The sequence below is a fragment of the Stegostoma tigrinum genome, chromosome 18 (assembly GCF_030684315.1).
Source record: "Stegostoma tigrinum isolate sSteTig4 chromosome 18, sSteTig4.hap1, whole genome shotgun sequence".
Lineage (NCBI taxonomy): Eukaryota > Metazoa > Chordata > Chondrichthyes > Orectolobiformes > Stegostomatidae > Stegostoma > Stegostoma tigrinum.
The window spans coordinates 20,082,942-20,101,252 of NC_081371.1; the positions used below are offsets into that span (position 1 = coordinate 20,082,942).

The following is an 18,311-nucleotide window of genomic DNA, read 5'->3' on the forward strand; positions in this document are numbered from 1 at the left end:
CTCACTATGAAAACAGGAATAATGTTCATTGTAAAAGTAATACTTCATTATGTATAAACCAATTTCCATTTTTGATATTAGCTCCTGGAATTTTTTCTCTTACAGCACTATTGGTGAATATGGGCTACAGCTGCTCACTTTCTCAAGGCAGTTAGGGATGTCAAATAAATATGGTCTTAAGAACAATGCTCATGATCCAATAAAATAAATAGTATTTACCAGTAATAAATGCTTAAAAAAAGCCAAATCAGAGGCAAAAGAGAAAGGTTTTGCTATGTGGTTTCTTTTAATATGAATTATTAATCTTTATGCAAATATTTCTTTATAATTCTTTACTTTTAAAACCTGATGAAAAGTTGATTGATTTTATATTCCATCAAACGCCTTCTCTACCTTCCAAATGCTTGCGTACAAAAGTAAGTCAGGTTTAGTAGTTGCATAGATGACATTATTCTTACACGTCAGTAAGTTAGGAATAGTTGTACTTCAATATGTGGACAATGTTCCAAGCAGTTTGAGAAATGAAGGCACCTTTTATTTTAATTTCCAATACTACTTCGCGAATGACTAGATAAATAGTACACGTTTTGTTTAAACTGCATACCACTATTTCCAAGTTTATTGATGCGTCATCTTATTTCCTGATATTATAAAATTCTAATCACACATGAGTATAAACTCCGGACTAAAATCCGCAGTAAAATTATACTAAATGGCGCATTTACCCCAATTGTTCTGAGTCTGGCATTAAAAATCCTGTTCTGCCTCTGCAATTCCAAGTTTCTTCGTCTCGCTATAATCTCAGCCTCTTTCAAATCAAACGGGCCACCCAGTTTCTGCATTTTCCAGTTTTGTTCTTCTCATAACCTGAAAGCTAAGTATATATGAAATTAAAAAAGACCTTGAAGAGCAAATAAACCAGTGACAAATTATTGTCTTCAACAGTACGAGTCAAGCAAAGTTCCTTCCGTTAAGTATTTTCCGGCCCCACAAAAGAGATAAACAGAACAGTTGCTAGGCGATCGGGCAACGGTTACGGGATTTCTGGAGAGTATCGCGAGATCTCTGTTTGGCGGCAATCTGGTGTCATAGGTGTTGTGTATTCTGCGGCGGTTGAAGAAGTTGTGTTAAGGACAATTTTTGGCGTCTTTCGACGGGAACGGAGAGGCCATCACTATAGAGGCCGACACAACTACCTCTTAAACATTAGACTTTAGGAATGGGAACTTTACAATTAATTGAAGTTGAAAATTTCAAGTCGTGGCGGGGCCGACAATTGATCGGGCCCTTCATGCGGTTTAACTGCATCATCGGACCAAATGGATCAGGTCAGAAACACTATCCTTCACATTCTCAGGGAAGGCCTTCCACAAAACTCGCTCCTTACCGATAAAGCTTTCGTCGCCCGCCCACCTCTCAGAGTGACTCATCTGTATTGACGTTTGGTATTTGAAATCACACACACAAGCAAAACTAGGAGAACTAGTCAGTTTCCTCATTGGGCATCATTTGCCCATGAAATGTATTGGGGAACAAATGGGGCTAAAGGCAGACCAGTTCCCTGGACCTGATGGGTTGCATCTTGGAATTTTAAGGAAGGTAACTGTAAGGCATAAAAGAATCCATAGATTCTGGATAAATCCCAAGGCAATTGGAAAAATGCTAGTGTAATACCCATGTTCAAAAAGGAGACAAAATGGGTAACAATAGGCTGGTTGGCTGAACATCTGTCCTTGGGAAAATATTAGTGGTTAATGTAAAAGAAGTAATGGTTGAGCATTTAGAAACATAATAGAGCAGAGTCAGCATGGTTTTATGAAGATGAAATTATATCTGATAAATTTACTGTAGTTCTTTGAGAAGGTAACAAGCAAGGTAGATACAGGTGAACCAGTTGATGTAATATATTTTGATTTCCAAAAAGCATTTGATAAGGTGCTGCACATAAAGCTACTTAGTAAGACAGGAGCCCATTACTGTTGTGGGTATAAGATGGATAAATACTATATCATAGGGCTGCTTTCTCAGAGAGAGTAATGATTGGTGGTAGTTTAACCTAGAGTAATCATAACTCTAGTAAGGGGAAAATTGAGAAGGAGAGTTATTCCAAGTGACCTGAGGGAATTGAATCCACACTGTTGGCATTGCTCTGCATCACAAACCAGCTGACCAGCTAAATGAGATGGCTGATTATGGGTAGAGCAAAGCTAACTAACAAAAGATAGAGTGTTGGGATAAATGAGCTATTTTCAGGTTGGCGACCTAACTAGTGAGTCCTACAGAGATCAGTGCTTGGGCCACAACTATTTACAATGCATATTAATGATTTGTTTGATAGAAATGAATGTACTCCTGGCAGGTTTGCGGATGGAGCAAAACTATATTGGAAGGCAAGTAATGAGGATAACACAGGAATCTGGGCAGCACAGTGGCTGAGTGGTCACCACTAATGCCTCACACTGCCAGGTACCCGGGTTGGATGCCTCCCTTTGGCAACTGTCTGTATGGAGTATGCGCATTCTACCCGTGCCTGCATGCATTTTCTCCAGGTGTTCCAGTTTCCTCCCATAGTCCAAAGATGTGCAGGGTAGGTGGGTTGGCCATGCTAAATTTTTCAGTGTTCAGGGATGTATAGATTAAGTGGGTTGTAGGGGGATGGGTCTGGGTGGGATGCTCTGAGGGTCAATGTACTGTAAGAATTCTATGATCTTCTGTGATCTACAGAGGGATATTGACAAGTTATGTGAGTGGGCATAAACTTGGCAGATTGAATGTAATGTGGGGAAAATGGGCTCGGAAAGAAGAATACAAGAGCTGAATATTTTTTAAATGGATAAATACTCCAGAAAACTGCAGCACAAGAGTGAATTTGGAGTCCCAGTGAATGAATCAGAAAAAGACTAGCATCTAAGTTCAGCTGTAAAAGGAAAGCTGCACAGAATATTGGCCTTTATTTCAAAGGGAATGGAGTGTAAAATTAGAGTGGTCTTGGTTAAACAATAGAAGGCAGTAAATAAGACCATAACCGGAAGGGAATGAACTGTTTTGGTTCCCTTACCCATGGAAAGATATACTGGCCTTGGAGGCAGCCAAGGGAAGGTTGATCTCTGCTATGGAAGGATTTTCTTAGGAGAAGTTTAGTAGGTGGATTTTTATTCATTGGAGCTTAGGAGAAGGAGAAACCTCATAGGAGGTAGTAGGAAGCTTGACAGGATAGATGAGGAGAGGTTGTTTCCCCCTTGTGGGAGAGTCTAGGACCATAAGGCAAATGTTAGGGTCAGGAGTCACCCATTTAAGACAGATGAAGAAGATTTGTTTTTCGCTAAGGATGGTAAATCTATAAAATTTCTTACTACAGAGGGCTGTCGATGCTGGGTCATTAGGTACATTTACAGATATTCTCATTTCTAATCATTAAGGGAATCAAGAGTTATGGGGGTAAAGCAGGATCATGGAGTTCAACATTATTAGATCAGCTGTGATCTTGATGGATTTGACTTTATGGCCTGAAAGTCCTACCTCTGCTTCTGCTGCATCTTCTGGTCTTAAATTTAAAGCCACAATACAAAAGGAAAGCTTTAATTTTCTTGACGCCTCAGTAATTAAATTGGCTCAAGGCAACAGGTGTAAGAAAGCATAACAAGTTTTTAAATAACTGACGCATGCTTCTGTATTCAAAAAATGACCATCCTAAACAGTAAGATCCCAGTTGATGTGTTTCCATCTCACACACACACAACTAGAAGATTGTAATTAGGCAGGTACTACTATTTTTACAGTATGTCAGATCTCGAACTTCCGTTTAAATTGAATAATTGATGTATATTGTTATTGATCTAACATTAATTTCAGTTCTGAAAGAGCTCCAAACTCTACAGCCCATCCCGTTAAGGAGTATTTCTTGATTTCATGCCTGAAAGACCCGCCCCTAATTTTTAGATCATACTCCCTCATCCTAGACTCCTTAAATTAGTTGATGGTTTATCCTTATCACAACAGTGACTATATTTTGAAAATATTTAATTGGCCTTGTTTTTACTGGCTTCAGTGGACTCCCTTTCCCTACCCTGGTTATCTCACTCACTGCTGCCATTCACCATTGCTTGTCCTTACCACTGTGCCAATCACTGGTTGCTCCTCTCTCATGTTTGGTGCTGATAGACTTCAACATCCCCGCATTTTTGAATCTTCCAGGGCCTTTTGGGAGGATATTTGCCGCTGCCCTTATATATTTTGAATGTTGATGAACATTATTTTGTGTTTCTGAACTCCTTTTCAAAATTCAATTTCTCATGTTTTTTTTGTTGCAATAACAACTTGCCCTCAAAAGATTTGCATAGAATTACATGGCAGATACAAGGTAGAAAAAATGCCAGTCAATCATCCATGTTTGTCCTCCCATCAACCCTCCTCCTAACTCCTCTCACACTACTATTCTAACTTGCTGTTTGCCACTTTTCCCTGTGGTTGTCAGTTTCCCATTAAATGCATGCAAACTTCATTAATCACTTCCCATGGTAGTTAGTTCCACACTCCCATCACTCTTTGCGGAGAAGAGTTTGTTCTGAATTTGTCATAAAATTTTTTGGTGACTGTCTGTGTAATGGCCTTTAGTTGTGCTCTTCCACACAAAAGGACACATTTGCTTTCTTTGCTCTCTACAAATATATCTCATAAATTTACTGATCTACATCTCTCCTCAGCTTTTATTTTGGTGGAGAAAGAAATCCCATCTTGTCCATCCTTTCCTGATGTTTATAAATACACATTTTTGGCTTTATCATTGTAAATATTCTCGAGATTCTCTTCCACGCCTCCGTGTGCACCATGGTCCGTCTTTTTTATACTCCTGAAGTAAGGCCATTTGAAACATGCTGCCTTTCATGTTGTTCTCAAGGGTATCACTGCACATTACCTATATTAATTGGTATCTGTCATATCATAGAATAGACTCATGGAATCTCTACAGTGTGGGAGCAGGCCATTTGGCTCATCAAATCCGTACCACCTCTCCAAAGAGCATTCCACCCAGGACCCCACTCAGTCCCTATAACTCTGCATTTCCCATGGCCAATCCACCTATCCTGCACATCTTTGAACTGCCATCTTCATCAATCTGTGTCCTACATTCTGCTGTTCCTTGTACTCTTGAGGCAAGCTTTGTATCATTCATAGACATCAAAATTATACAAACCTATATCCACTCAGCAGATTATTTATACATAAAAAGAAAACAAGTGGTCCTGATAGCACCAACACCTAGGGGAACCACTGCATACTTCTCTGTAGTTAGCAAAGAATCTTTTCACAACTACCTGCGAGCCGTGAACCCAATTCCCAACTGTCCCATTAAGGACAATATACTACTTACTGACTAAGTCTGTTATGTTTATCAAATACTTTTCGAGAGTCAGTACGGGCAAATACCTACTTCACTAGCTTCATCAACCCTCTCAGTAAATGCCATCCAAGGACGGTGTTAGCTTTCAAATGGCAACACTCTTGACTTCATAATTCTGAGACTGTTAATCCAGTGAAGTGTTTGGTGAAACAGTAAAGAGTGCTGTACTGTCTGTGCTAACAGAATTCTTTCTGGGAGAAATGGTACTCACAGTTGGCACATGGCATTTTCCTGGGTTGTATCTAAATTTCTGTTGGTTGTTTTGGTTTTGATCTTCAAATAAAAGGCCACTAAATCACACCACGTTCTTGGTCTATGATAACCTAAGTTAGCTCCAATTCAATCAGTAGGTTTTACAGCAAAATCTGCCCTTCCATGTGCAGTACTGACAAGTATAATTTCACAACAAACATATGTGTCAGAGCTACGCAAAGCTATATTTTATATTGATAGCCACTCATTGTAGACCCTCATGATTTAATGTGATTTGTTGATATTCTTTAGTTATCATGTGTTTTTAGCAAATTTGGCGGAATCTGTCAATGTAAAATAGAGTCCCGAACTTAAAACTGATTCTTTAATAAAATCTCTCCTCTTAGGGTTCCTAATGATTTGGGATATTGTGGGATTTTGAAAAGTTATATCAATTGAAATTCTTTCTGGCAATATTTGCAGACATTTAATGTTTATGTTTCTTTTAAATTGGATAAAGTAACTGTTGAATTGACTGCTTTCACTGGCGTTCACATTTACAGACTTTGAAATAATGGTAAGTAGGTGTAACCTTTAGAAGTATTGTTTTTGTATTGCAATAAGTTGTAATCTATGTTGTAATTACTGTCTTTTTACTATGAATATTTCTGTAATTTCCAGTACAGTTTTTTTTGCTTTCACCAACAGGCAAATCCAATGTAATGGATGCAATCAGTTTTGTGATGGGTGAGAGAACTGCCAACCTCAGAGTGAAGCACATCAAAGATCTGATTCACGGTGCTCATATAGGGCATCCTGTGTCATCTACTGCAAGGGTCACCATGCTGTATCAAAGGGAAAATGAAGAGGAGCTATCGTTTACTAGAACCATTATTGGTAATATAGGGAGGGGAGGGCTGCAGTTTCAGTTGTAAGGTTTTGACATGACTTAATTGTATTGGTAGTCTGTCTTTTAGTTGATGCTTGTATTTCTGTAACTGGAACCAATAATGTAATTAAATAAGTTGCAGTTAAAATGGTTTTGGAAAGATAACCCGTGTTCCTCAATCGCAAAAAATTTTTAATAGGACTCTTTGTCATTCTCTTTGACGTGCAAACGTGTTTTGGGAAGAAAAACAATTAGTAGCCAAAACATCCGTCAAAATCAGGCTCAAAATGCATGATGGTGGGAGCTGAAAGAGTTTCCAAAATAACCTACAATAAGGTAAACACTGGAGTGATAAATTGAAGACTCCCGACCCATAGTTTCATATTTTGTTACATCATGGCTTCTCAGAACACATTATAGCTCTTCTGATTCTTGTTTAACAGTTGAAGGGCCAAGGAGCAAGAAAGCAATGCACAGTGTAATTTGAGGAGCACAGGGGAATAAAATCTGGGTGTGAGGAGTTGTTCCCCCAGTCACAGATTCTGTCTCGCCCATGTTGCTGTTCCAGTTCCCCAATGACAGACCCCCTTCTTTCTGCTTTTACAGCAGAATCAGTGATTGGAAGAGCAACAAAAATGAAAAGTGGAGAAGAAAAAACCTATCATTAGATAGGCTCAAAAAACTGTCCTGAATGATGTGAATTAGAGGAGCAGGAAAGTTGACATTTCAGGTCGGGACCTTTCTTCAGAAATGCGGAGAAGGAAGGGAACTCAGAAATAAATTGAAATAGGAGGGGTGGGGCTGGGGAAGGTAGGTGGGAAGTAATAGGTGAGTGCAGGTAGGGAGTGGTGGGGATTGGTCAGTGAGGTGGGAGGGTGGTTAGGTGGGAGAAAAGATGGACAAGTTGTGTCAGGTTAGGGATGGTGAGACCAAGTAGAGACTTGGAGATTGTTTTGTAGAGCATTTGCGCTCTGTTTGCGACAAACAATAACAACTCCCCCCACCCCCCCCCCCCCCCGCCCTCATCCCATGACCAACCAATCCTCCCTCTCATCCCTGCCTCCTTGACCTGACACAACCTGTCTAACTTCTCTCCCACCTGTCCGCTCTTCCCACCTCACTGACTAATGCCCACCTCTGCACTCAACTATCACCATCCCACCTACCTTCCCCAGCCCCACCCCTCCTCTCTATTTATTTCTGAGCTGCCTTCCCCCTCCCCATTTCTGAACAAGGGCCCTGATCCGAAATGTTAACTTTCCTGCTACTCTGGTGCTGCCTGGCCTGCTGTGTTCCTCCAGCTCCACGCTGTGTTATCTCTGACTCCAGCATCTGCAGTTCTTACTGTCACTATCCTGAATAATGGCCCATTTGACTGAAATTGTCAACATCCTTTGGAGTGGAGCCTGGGAGAGAAAGCAAAGAGTAAGAGGGAAATCAGGAGGTCAGAAAGGGGAAATGAAATAGCTTTGGCACATCAGGTTAAGGAGAATCTGATGATATTCTACAAATACATTAAGAACAAAAGGGTAACTGGGCAGAGAATAGAGATCTTTAAAGATCAGTGAGGCCACCTATGTGTGGAACTGCAGAAGATGGGGGAGATACTGAACAAATATTTTACATCAGTGGAAAAAGATATCAAAATTAGAGAACGTGGGGAAATAAATAGCAACATCTTGAAAAATGTCCATATTACAGAGGAGGGGGTGCTAAATGTCTTAAAATGTATAAAGGTGGATAAATCCCCAGGACCTGATCAGGTGTACCCTCGAACTCTGTGGGAAGCGAGGGAACAGTTTGCTAGGCCCCTTGCTGAGATATTTGTATCATCAATAGCCACAGGTGAGGTGCTGGAAGACTGGAGGTTGGCTAATGTTGTGTCACTATTTAAGAAAGATGGTAAGGAGAAGCCAGGGAACTATAGGATTGGTGGGCAAGTTGTTGAAGGGAATCTGAGGGATAGGATTTACATGTATTTGGAAAGACAAGGACCGATTAGGGATAATCAGCGTGGCTTTGTGCATGGGAAATCATGTCTCACTAACTTAATTGAGTTTTTTTAAGTATCGAAGAGAATTGATGAGGGCAGAGCAGTGAATGTTATCTGTATGGACTTTGGTAAGGTGTTTGACAAGGTTCCACATGGTAGATTGGTTAGCAAGGTTAGATCATAAGGAATAGAGGGAGAACTAGCTATTTAGATACAGAACTGGCTCAAAAGTAGAAGTCAGAGGGTGGTGGTGGAGCATTGCTTTTCACACTGGAGGCCTGTGACCAATGGTGTGCCACAAGGTTTAGTGCTGGGTCACCTACTTTTTGTCATTTATAGAGCAAAGAGTAAGAGGGAAATCAGGAGGTCAGAAAGGGGAAATAATGTGAACATAGGAGGTGTAGTTAGTAAGTTTGCAGATGACAGAAAAATTGGAGGTGTAGTGGACAGCGAAGAAGGTTATATCAGAGTTCAGTGGGATCTTGATCAGAATTGCTCATGGGCTGAGGAGTGGCAGATGAAGTTTAATTTTAGATAAATGTGAAGTGCTGCACTTCGGAAGGGCAAATCAGGGCAGGACTTAAACACTTAATGGCAAGGTCCAGGGCAGTATTGCTGAACAAAGAGACATTGGAGTGCAGGTTCATGGTTCCTTGAAAGTGGAGTTTGCAGGTAGATAGCATAGTAAAGAAGGCGTTTGGTATGCTCGTCCTTACTAGTCAGTGCATTGAATAAAGGAGTTGAGAGGTTGCGTCTGTACAAGACATTGGTTCGGTCACTTTTGGTCACTCTTCTGGCCTTCCTCCTTTGGAGGGATGTTGTGAAACTAGAAAGGGTTCAGAAAAGATTTATGAGGATGTTGCCAGAGTTAGCGAGTTTGAGCGATAAGGAGAGGCTGAATAGGCTTGGGCTATTTTCTCTGGAATGTTGGAGGCTGAGGAGTGATTTTATAGAGGTTTATAAAATCATGAGGGGCATTGCTAGGGTAAATAAGTAAGGTCTTTTCCCTAGGGTGAGGGAGACCAAAACAAGAGGGCATAGGTTTAAGGTGAGAGGGGAAAGATATAAAAGCAACCCAAAGGGCAACTCTTTCATGCAGAGGGTGGTGCATATATGGAATGTGCTGCCAGAGGAAGTGGTGGGGGCTAGTACGATTACAACATTTAAAAGACACCTGGATTGGTATATGAATAGGAAGGATTTAGAAGGATGTGGGCCAAAGCTGGCAAATAGGACTAGATTTATATAGGATACTTGATTGCTGTGACCGTGTTGGACCAAAGGGCCTGTATCTTTATATCGCTATGATTCTAGTAAAAGAATGGAGAAGGTGACCAGAATCAAAAACACACAGGTCAGGAGCAGGCCCAGTGGAGTTGCCTGGACCAAGAACTGGAACAGCAGCTTGTGAAAGAAGATCAGTCATATTTTAATTTCCTGTGGTGGTGTTGGGGGCTGAAAGTAATGAAAATTGATGCAACCTTCTAGTGGATGACTGTACCTTTCTGCTTTTACTGAAGCTTGATGTATGTAATCTGTTGTTAGTATGGGTTCATATTGCGTTGCATTCATTAACTGCATGAAAATCAGAAAGTGCTTTTGATTAGGAAACTCTAAAAATAACAACATAATCACAAAGATAATGTTTCTCTATGAGTTCATCTTATAATTGAGTTAATTAGAATGAGAAAAAGACCCTAAAATCAAAACACAACTCTTGAGATGATCTCAGGAACTCTTGGAAATAAGATTTTTTTCAACCAGTAATAAGATGGGTTTTCATACTCATAAATTTCTGCTATTCTGTAAAATGATAGGGTTGAAAAGCATCTATTGTAATTCTGGAAATTAAACATACAGTGAGTATTAATGACAATAATTAATAGATACTAATTCTGTGGATTGGGAATGGAAACCAGGACTTTGAATCTCTGAGCTGAGTAAATTAAATTCGATTTTCGGGATTGAACTTTTTAATTTAGTTTGGAGTTAGATTTAGTGGCAAATTAATAGCTACAGGAAGAGGAATGGAAGCTGTTCACATGGTGTTGGTGCCTGAATTCGACTTTCAATGGCTGCCATCACTGTGGCTGCTCGGGGAGCATTGAAGAATCAGCCAGAAGACAATCGTTGAGAATGGCGTTGATTCACTGTCCACAGTGACATTGGAAAGTACTTCACCTGGAACAGGGAATGGGAAGTCTTTTAGTTATCAGACTAAGACTGAAGTTTTGCTGAAGAACACTAAGGAGAGGAGGGAGGCTCTCTTCTTGAATGAGGAAGTCCTCAAGGTATAGGCTCCCTGTATAGAAAAAGTTGGCTTGGATTGAGGTGAAAGCCACTGCCCACTACAAGAATTGTTATCAGAGCATCTTGGACTCAATGCCACAAAAAGACACAATGATCCCATAAGCTTTGAAAATGTGAATGTTATCCCAAGTCTGAGGGTAGGCAATTTGGCTACAACTTCCAGGTGACAACAACTGAGGGGCCTGAGGCTGCATGATGTTCTTAAAACTGAGAGTAGTGATGCCTAAGACACATCCATCAGAATACATTATGGTCACAATGCTTCTGAGGATGTGCCAGCCCTGAAACATTCTTCTTCTTCTGGATGAGAATGGAGGCAGTTAGCCACAGAGGACAGCAGTACCTTACAAGGTCATATGTTTTCTTCACTTTGTTGGAGAAACAGGCACACAGTGCCTTCCAAAGAATCACTGGAAGACCATGCGTTGAGATAGTCAGGATTCTGGATGAAAAAAAAGTTAGTTCTGGTGAAATAGAAAATTGTGGAGGAGATGGCAGTTACAAAGTGCAAGATGTTTATCAGTAGAGGGTGCACTTGAGGTCACCATGACCAGTAGCATTATGATGCTGTGTTTTGTACTCTGATAGAGTCACTGTTGTTACTTATGTCTCCAGAAGATGCAGGTACACACCCAACAACACCCTCTCTCTCTGCACTACCATCATGGCACCAGAGAAGGAACGTTACACTTAACGAGCACACCACATACTAGTGCAGATTCTTAGTGGGTCAGGGCAATTAGCACACTAACAACTCCAATGAGTGAATGTTCAACCCCATTACAATATGAATAGAAGATGCACAACAAGATGCAAAGGATGCGGACCACACTACGTAGCCAAGAATAACATGTGGTGCAGGGATGTTTCTAACCCTTGCTGTTCTTCCTTTGATAAACTACCCTATTGTAAGGGCACTTCAAGGTCCACACCTTTCTAATGGATCATGTTGTGGAGAGCAAAACAGATCACCACAGGAATTGAGAATGCCTCAAGAGTCCAAATACTGCAGTATATCTGCAGAAGTATGACTGTAGTTGTCATAGTGGGCAAATGATTTTAGTTATATCTTCGTTATCTCAATCTTGAGCTTCATTGAGGGGTGAATAGCCATCTAGTCAAGGGATATCACTTGTCCACTAGGATCTATCCAAGGAGTTGGGTTTGGAGTGAAGTTTTCTTACAGGACTGTGGGAGAATGAAGGAGAAAGGGCAGCTTCCAGAAAGTCTGGGAAATCTCTAGTCGTGGTTACAGACCAACTGAACATTGAAAGAGTGAAAGATTTTTCTAGCCACGAACCTTGTTATTTCTGTTACTGGATTCCTTTTTGGAACTGAGCTATGTCAGCATAATTCACTGCCTTCTGCCCCTGGCCTTTTCAGCTGTGGAATAAATATATTAGTCAGCTCTTGTAAAGAGGACACCAAGGGCAGGAAGGTGGCACAGTGGTTAGCACTGCTGCCTCAGAGCACCAGGGATCCAGGTTCGGTTCCAGCCTTGGGCGACTGTCTGTGTGGAGTTTGCACATTCTCCCTGTGTGTGCATGGGTTTCCTCCGGGTGCTCCGGTTTCCTCCCACAGTCCAAAGATGTGCAGGTTGGGTTGATTGGTCATGCTAAAATTGCCTGTCGTGTTCAGGGAGGTGTAGATTTGGTGGGTTATAGGAGGATGGGTCTAGATGGGATGCTCTTTGGTTTGGTGTGGACTTGTTGGGCTAAAGGGCCTATTTCCACACTGTAGAGATTCTCTGATTGTATGACATAAGTGACTTGTAAGATGCAGAGCTGTGTAGTCATTTTCAGGGCACCATCAAGATGTGCAGCAGATCCAGCAATGTCTTCTTGCTCAGTATGATTTTGGCAGCCACATTGTGAACAGCATTGTGAGGTACAGGCTTTTGGATACAGACGTCTGAGGTCTTCCTCCTCACAGTAAGGTTTCCTGTCTCCTGTGAGTTATTAGTAATAATCAGTCTGGAGAATTGTAGTATCCTGTGCCCATGGCTCTAAGTCTTTTCCAGGTAGCTGCTTCTTTGGAAATTGGTCCTGTTTAAAGATATGGCCTTTGTGCCCTACTTGCACTTGTTCCTGTCCTCTGTCTGATGCCTGGGATTCTGACCTTCTTGCAAAGAAAAGGCCTCTGATTGTTGCTGGATGCAAACTTGAAGAGTTGTATCACCATTGGCAGCTGCTGCTTTCTTTGTGCTCAACTAGTTGCTTGCCTGGTTCTTGTCGGCTCTGGCTGCTGCTCCTGTACACTATTTGACCACTGCTCACTGGTCTTCTGCTCCTGAGCACAGTTTGGGACTCTTGTTTCCAAATGTCTCAGTTCCCGTCTTCACCATTAAACTTCTATGACTCCAGAGAAATTCACGGGTTCACCCACGCCTGGTTTCCCACTATGTACCCCCCTTCCTTCATCTGCTGTGACCTGCATAACTCATCTAAGCAGTCTCACCAGTGAAATGCTCAACTCCTCATTAACAATCTCTTAATGAACCCTACAAGCACCTTACTTGCCTGTAATTGGTGATTGGATGGGATCTGTCCCACCCTCCTCCGCTACTTTTTAAACTTATGTCGGAATTGTCTGCTCTATGTTTGTCATGTAGCACTGATTTTATACTACTGTCCTTTTCGTGCACAGGTTCTGGTTTACTCTGGCGTGTTGCCTATTCTAATTTTACAGTTGAATTGTAGAATAGCTATTCTCACTTTGGGGTGGAATGTTATAATTTCAAGTCCTCCGCTAGAGAATGAAAATGTATCATTTTGGCTCACATGACAGCATTGTAGTAATGAAGTGCAGCACTGCCAGAAGTTCTTTTGCATAAAATGGTAAAATAAAAAGTCTGTCTGCTTTCTGGAGCATGCATAAAAATACCATGGCACAAACGGCCTGAGAATTCTCCCTAGTGACTTTGTGTAATATCCCTCGTCCAATATTGTTTAAAAAACTATCAGGTAATTACCACCTTGCTTTTATAAGATCTTGCTTTGGGCAAATTGGCAGTCATGATTTACTATTAGAACAGGTAACTTCATTTCAAGAGTCCTTAATTAGTTGTAAAGTACTTTGGCTCATCTTTCAATCACAATAGATGATTAATTGCAAATCTATCTTGCCTGTTTGATAAATGAAGTTACCAACGACAGCAGTCTAGATTTTCATCAAGTTGCTCAGATTCAGGAGCCATACAAGAATGGTGATCTAAACCTGATTTCTGAGATTCTCGTTTGCATTGCCTTTCAGTAATCTTGCTAGATAATGTTGAGAGCAACTTTCCCACACACTGGACTCTTTGCCTTGGTGACTTTTATGTTGTGGGTCAAGGGGCGTAGTATTGACAGACTTTGAACTACTAAATAAAATCGTCTTTCAGTTTGGATAGTTAGATGATACATTGTAAAGTAAATTTGCTTCTCTGAGGCTCTGTCCTTCAAAGTTACATTGTTGATTGTGTTGTCCAGCATTGTGTATATGTTGGCATGCATTTGAAACTGTTTTTTGAAATTCTAATGCATTAATATGAAATTATGCGAAACCCCAGAGCTCTTTAAAAGTGAAAAACAAACATCACCCATTGTTAAAAAAATCCATCTGCAGCTGATTGCATTGATTAGCATTGGGTTGCAGAATAAGTTGCACAAGCAGATTGCGGGAGACTTGGCAGGAGTGGAGCTGAGACAGGATGAGTAACTGGGAATGTGGGTCATTGTCAGAATTTAGGGCTGCGGGGAAAAGTGGTACTCACACAAGGTTTGCTCCAAGAAATAAAGTCTCCAGAGCGAAAGCTGAGTAGGAGGGAAATAAAGCATGGATTGAGAGGCTTACCTGTACTGAGACTAGTGGTGAAGAATGGGACCAGTAGTTGAGTAAGGGGCGGACCTTAGATCGGCAGAACAATGTATGGACTGTGGTTTGAACTAAGTCAGCATAGGGGAGCAGGCAGTGGATGGAGTTACTTATAGACCTCTAAATAATATTGACAACTGTGGGATATAGTATTACCAGGAGATAAAAGCATGTATCATTGGCAGTACAGTTCTCATGGATATTAATTTGCATATTGACCGGGTAAACCAATTGAACACTTAAGTTGTGTAAGGGATGGCTTTCTAGAGCAGTATATTGAGGACCCAACGAGACATGCTATTTTAAACGAAGTAATAGATAACGAAAAAGAGCTGACTTACAAACTTGTAAAAGAACCTTTTCAGAGATGAGTGACGACAGAATGACAGAATATTACATTATATTCTTAATGAAGCAAGGGTGTTTAACTTGAATAAGGGAAATTGAGGCACAAATTGGCTTTAGTGGACTGGAAAAATTCATTAAAAGGCATGACTGTATAGGGAATGGACAGTGCTTGAAAATTTATAACATGACTTAAAACAACTTACATGTTCTAGCAAGGTACAAAAACTCAAAAAAAATGTCAGTTAATGGTGGCTAACAAAGGAAGGTTAAGATAGTATAAGATTAAAAGAAAAGGTCTATAAAATTGCTAGAATTTTTGATAATTCCAATAGTTGGGGAGGTTTATGGAATACTATAATGGATGACCAAGAACCTGTCAAAACAGCGTAGAATATGATTGCAGTCTAACGACAAAAATGGACTTTTTTTTATTCTCTCATGGGACATAGGCATCACTGCTTGGTCAGCGTTTATCGTCCTTAGTTTCCCTTGGGAAGGTGATGAACTGCCTTCTTGAAACACTGCAATCCATGTGCTGTAGATTGACCCACAATGCCTTTAGAAAAGGCACTTCAGGATTTTGACCCAGTGGCAGTGAAGGGACAGCAGTATGTTTTCAAGTCAGCATGGTGAGTAATTTGGAAGGGAGCTTTCAAGTGGTGCTCTCCTGATATCTGCTGCTCTTGTCCTTTCAGATGGAAGTGGTTGTGGGCTTAGAAGGTGCTGTCTAAGGATCTCTGGAGAATTTGTGCAGTGCTTCTTGTGGATGGTAGAGATGCTACTAATGGTCTTTTGTGGAGGGGGTGGATGCTTATGGATGTGGTGCCAATCAAGCATGCTGCTTTGTCCTGAATGTTGTCAAATTTCTTGAGTGTGTTGGAGCTTCAGCCATCCAAACAAATGGGCTGTATTCCATCACACTCATGACTTGTGCCTTTGTAGATGGTGGACAAGCTTTGGGGAGTTAGAAGATGAGTTAGTTAAGACAGTTACCCTAGTTTCTGACCTGCTTTTGTAGCTACTATATTTATGTGGCGAGTCCAATTGTGTGTCTGGTCACTGGTAACTCCCAGATGTTGATAATGAGGTATTTAGTGATTAAATCACAATTTAATGTCAAGGAGTGGTGGGTAGATTGTGCCTTATTGAAGATGGGAACTGCCTGGCATTTGTGTGGCTCGAATGCTGTTTGACAGTCATCAACCTAAATTGGATATTACCCAGGTCTTGTTGCATTTGTCTGTGGGCTGCTTCAAATCTGAGGCGTCATGAACAGTGCTGAACATGGTGCAACCTTCAGTGAACATCCCACTTCTGACCTTATTATGGAGGGAAGGTCATCGATGAAGCAGCTGAAGAAGGTTAGGTGTAGGACACTACACTGAAGAGCTCCTGCAGAGCTGTCCTCCATAGCTGAGATGACTGATCTCCAGCAGCCGCAATTGTCTTCGTATATGCCAGGTATGACTCCAACCAGCAGAGAATTTGGCCCCTGATACCCATAGATTCCAGTTTTGCTTGGGCTCCTGGGTGCCACACTAGGTTGAATGCAGCCGTGATGTCACTGTCAATCACCTGTGGAATTCGACTCTTTAATCCATGTTTGAATCAAGACAGTCAGAAGTTGTGCAAATGCAAGCTGGATGTCATGGAGCAGGTTGTTAATAAGCAGATGCAATTTCATAACTGACACTTTACTGACAGTCAAGAATAGACTAGGATGGTAGTTGTTTGGGTTGGATTTGTCATATTTTTGTGGCTGCAGGATATATCTGGGCAATTTTCCATGTTGTCAGATAGATGTCAGTGTTCTAGCTGTATTGGAACAGCTTGGCTAGAGGAATGGCAGGTTCTGGAGCACAAGTCTTTTGTGTTATTGTTGGAATGTTGTCAAGGCTCATAGGCTTTTCCGTATCCAGTGCTTCTTACTGTCCAACGTCGTTTATGATTGGTTATGGCAAGTCTATAGAGCTTAATGTAATCCATCAGTTGTGGAATCACTTAGCTCTGTCAATCACGTGCTGTTTATCTATTTTTCCAAATCAATCTTTTCAGAGATGTTGTTGCGTACCTCTGGACTAAGTGAGACTTGAACTCAGGCCTCCCAGTCCACGGGTGGGCATGCTACCACTGGGCCACAAGAGGGCCCTTTTATTTTTTCCATATGCTTTTTGGCCACTGATAGCTCTATTTGATAGCTTCACCAGGTTAACACCTCATTTTTAGTTATGCCTGATGCTGCTTCTGGCATGCCCTCCTGCACTGTCCATTCTTGATCCCCTGGCTTGATGGTATGGTTGAATAAGGGATGTGCCAGACTATGAGGTTGCAGATTGCATTGGAGTATGATTCTGCTGTGTTTGATGGCCCTCAGTGCCTCAGGAATGCCCAGTCTTGAGCTGTAAGGTATGTCCCATTTAACACAGTGATAGTGTCATACAACATGATGGAGATTTTATCTCATGCACAGAAGAGTCTGCAGCTGGCAGATTGTTAAGGATGAGGTGGGTAAAAGGCATTGAATTGTTCAATCATTCATGGTCATATTTCAGCTGTAAGCCTGGCCATTTGCCTATCCCTATTGCGGCCTCAGGGTATGGACTGACTCCATCTCGCCTATGCCTCCTCAGAATGATTTTTTTAAAAAAAGTTCTCCACTCATAGGATGCAATTGTTACTTGCTAGCCAGCATTTATTGCCTGTCACTAGTTGGCTTGGAGAAGGTGTATTTGGGGGCCTGTGTGTAGAGGTAAGTTTACCATGTGTGGATGTTTCCCTGTTTGACTTGCCCACTCCATTATTAAAAATCTGCCCAGCTTTTTGGCCTCTTCTGAATTCTTTAACAACTAGAGCTGCATTTGTTTGGTAATGTTTTTTAATTCCAAGAAACTAAACTGAATATTGAAACTCACTCAATAGGGAAAGCTAAAATGTAATACAAAGCACTTAAGAACAAATTAACCCTTAAACAATCCCTTTTTAACAACAGGATGAAATCTTTCTATTTCTGTTGATTGGCCTTTGGCCAAAATACACAATGTGCCTGCATTCTCAGCCAAAATAACAATCGCATAAGCATCCCTGTATTGTGAAGAAGACTATTTATGGTAGGTTCCTGCTTTTGATTGTTATTATACCGTGTCAGAAATGCTTACAGGTTAGGTGGAAATCCAGGAGCAGGTTTTAAATACATTACTCCCATGCTAAAATCATTCAGCATGGATTTATCATGGACTTACCATGCTTTCACAAACGATAAAGTCCAATTCAGCAATTTTGGAAATACGTGGCAACATCAGATTTGCCACTTTCAAGTGTGAAGG

General features: G+C 41.1%; 2 protein-coding genes across 2 annotated transcripts in view; one reads left to right on the top strand and one right to left on the bottom strand.

Moving 5' to 3' along the window:
• LOC125460766 (RIB43A-like with coiled-coils protein 2) overlaps positions 1–1,025 on the bottom strand; it is a 55,842-nt gene extending 54,817 nt beyond the window's left edge. Inside the window, exon 1 of the mRNA XM_048548650.2 lies at positions 726–1,025. Coding sequence (XP_048404607.1) covers positions 726–842 — 117 coding nt within the window. The 5' untranslated portion in view covers positions 843–1,025. The remainder of the gene's footprint in view (positions 1–725) is intronic.
• Positions 1,026–1,080: 55 nt separating this feature from the next.
• LOC125460833 (structural maintenance of chromosomes protein 1B-like) overlaps positions 1,081–18,311 on the top strand; it is a 148,035-nt gene continuing 130,804 nt past the window's right edge. The window contains exons 1-3 of the mRNA XM_059652374.1: positions 1,081–1,328; positions 1,861–1,875; positions 6,302–6,490. Coding sequence (XP_059508357.1) covers positions 1,220–1,328; positions 1,861–1,875; positions 6,302–6,490 — 313 coding nt within the window. The 5' untranslated portion in view covers positions 1,081–1,219. The remainder of the gene's footprint in view (positions 1,329–1,860; positions 1,876–6,301; positions 6,491–18,311) is intronic.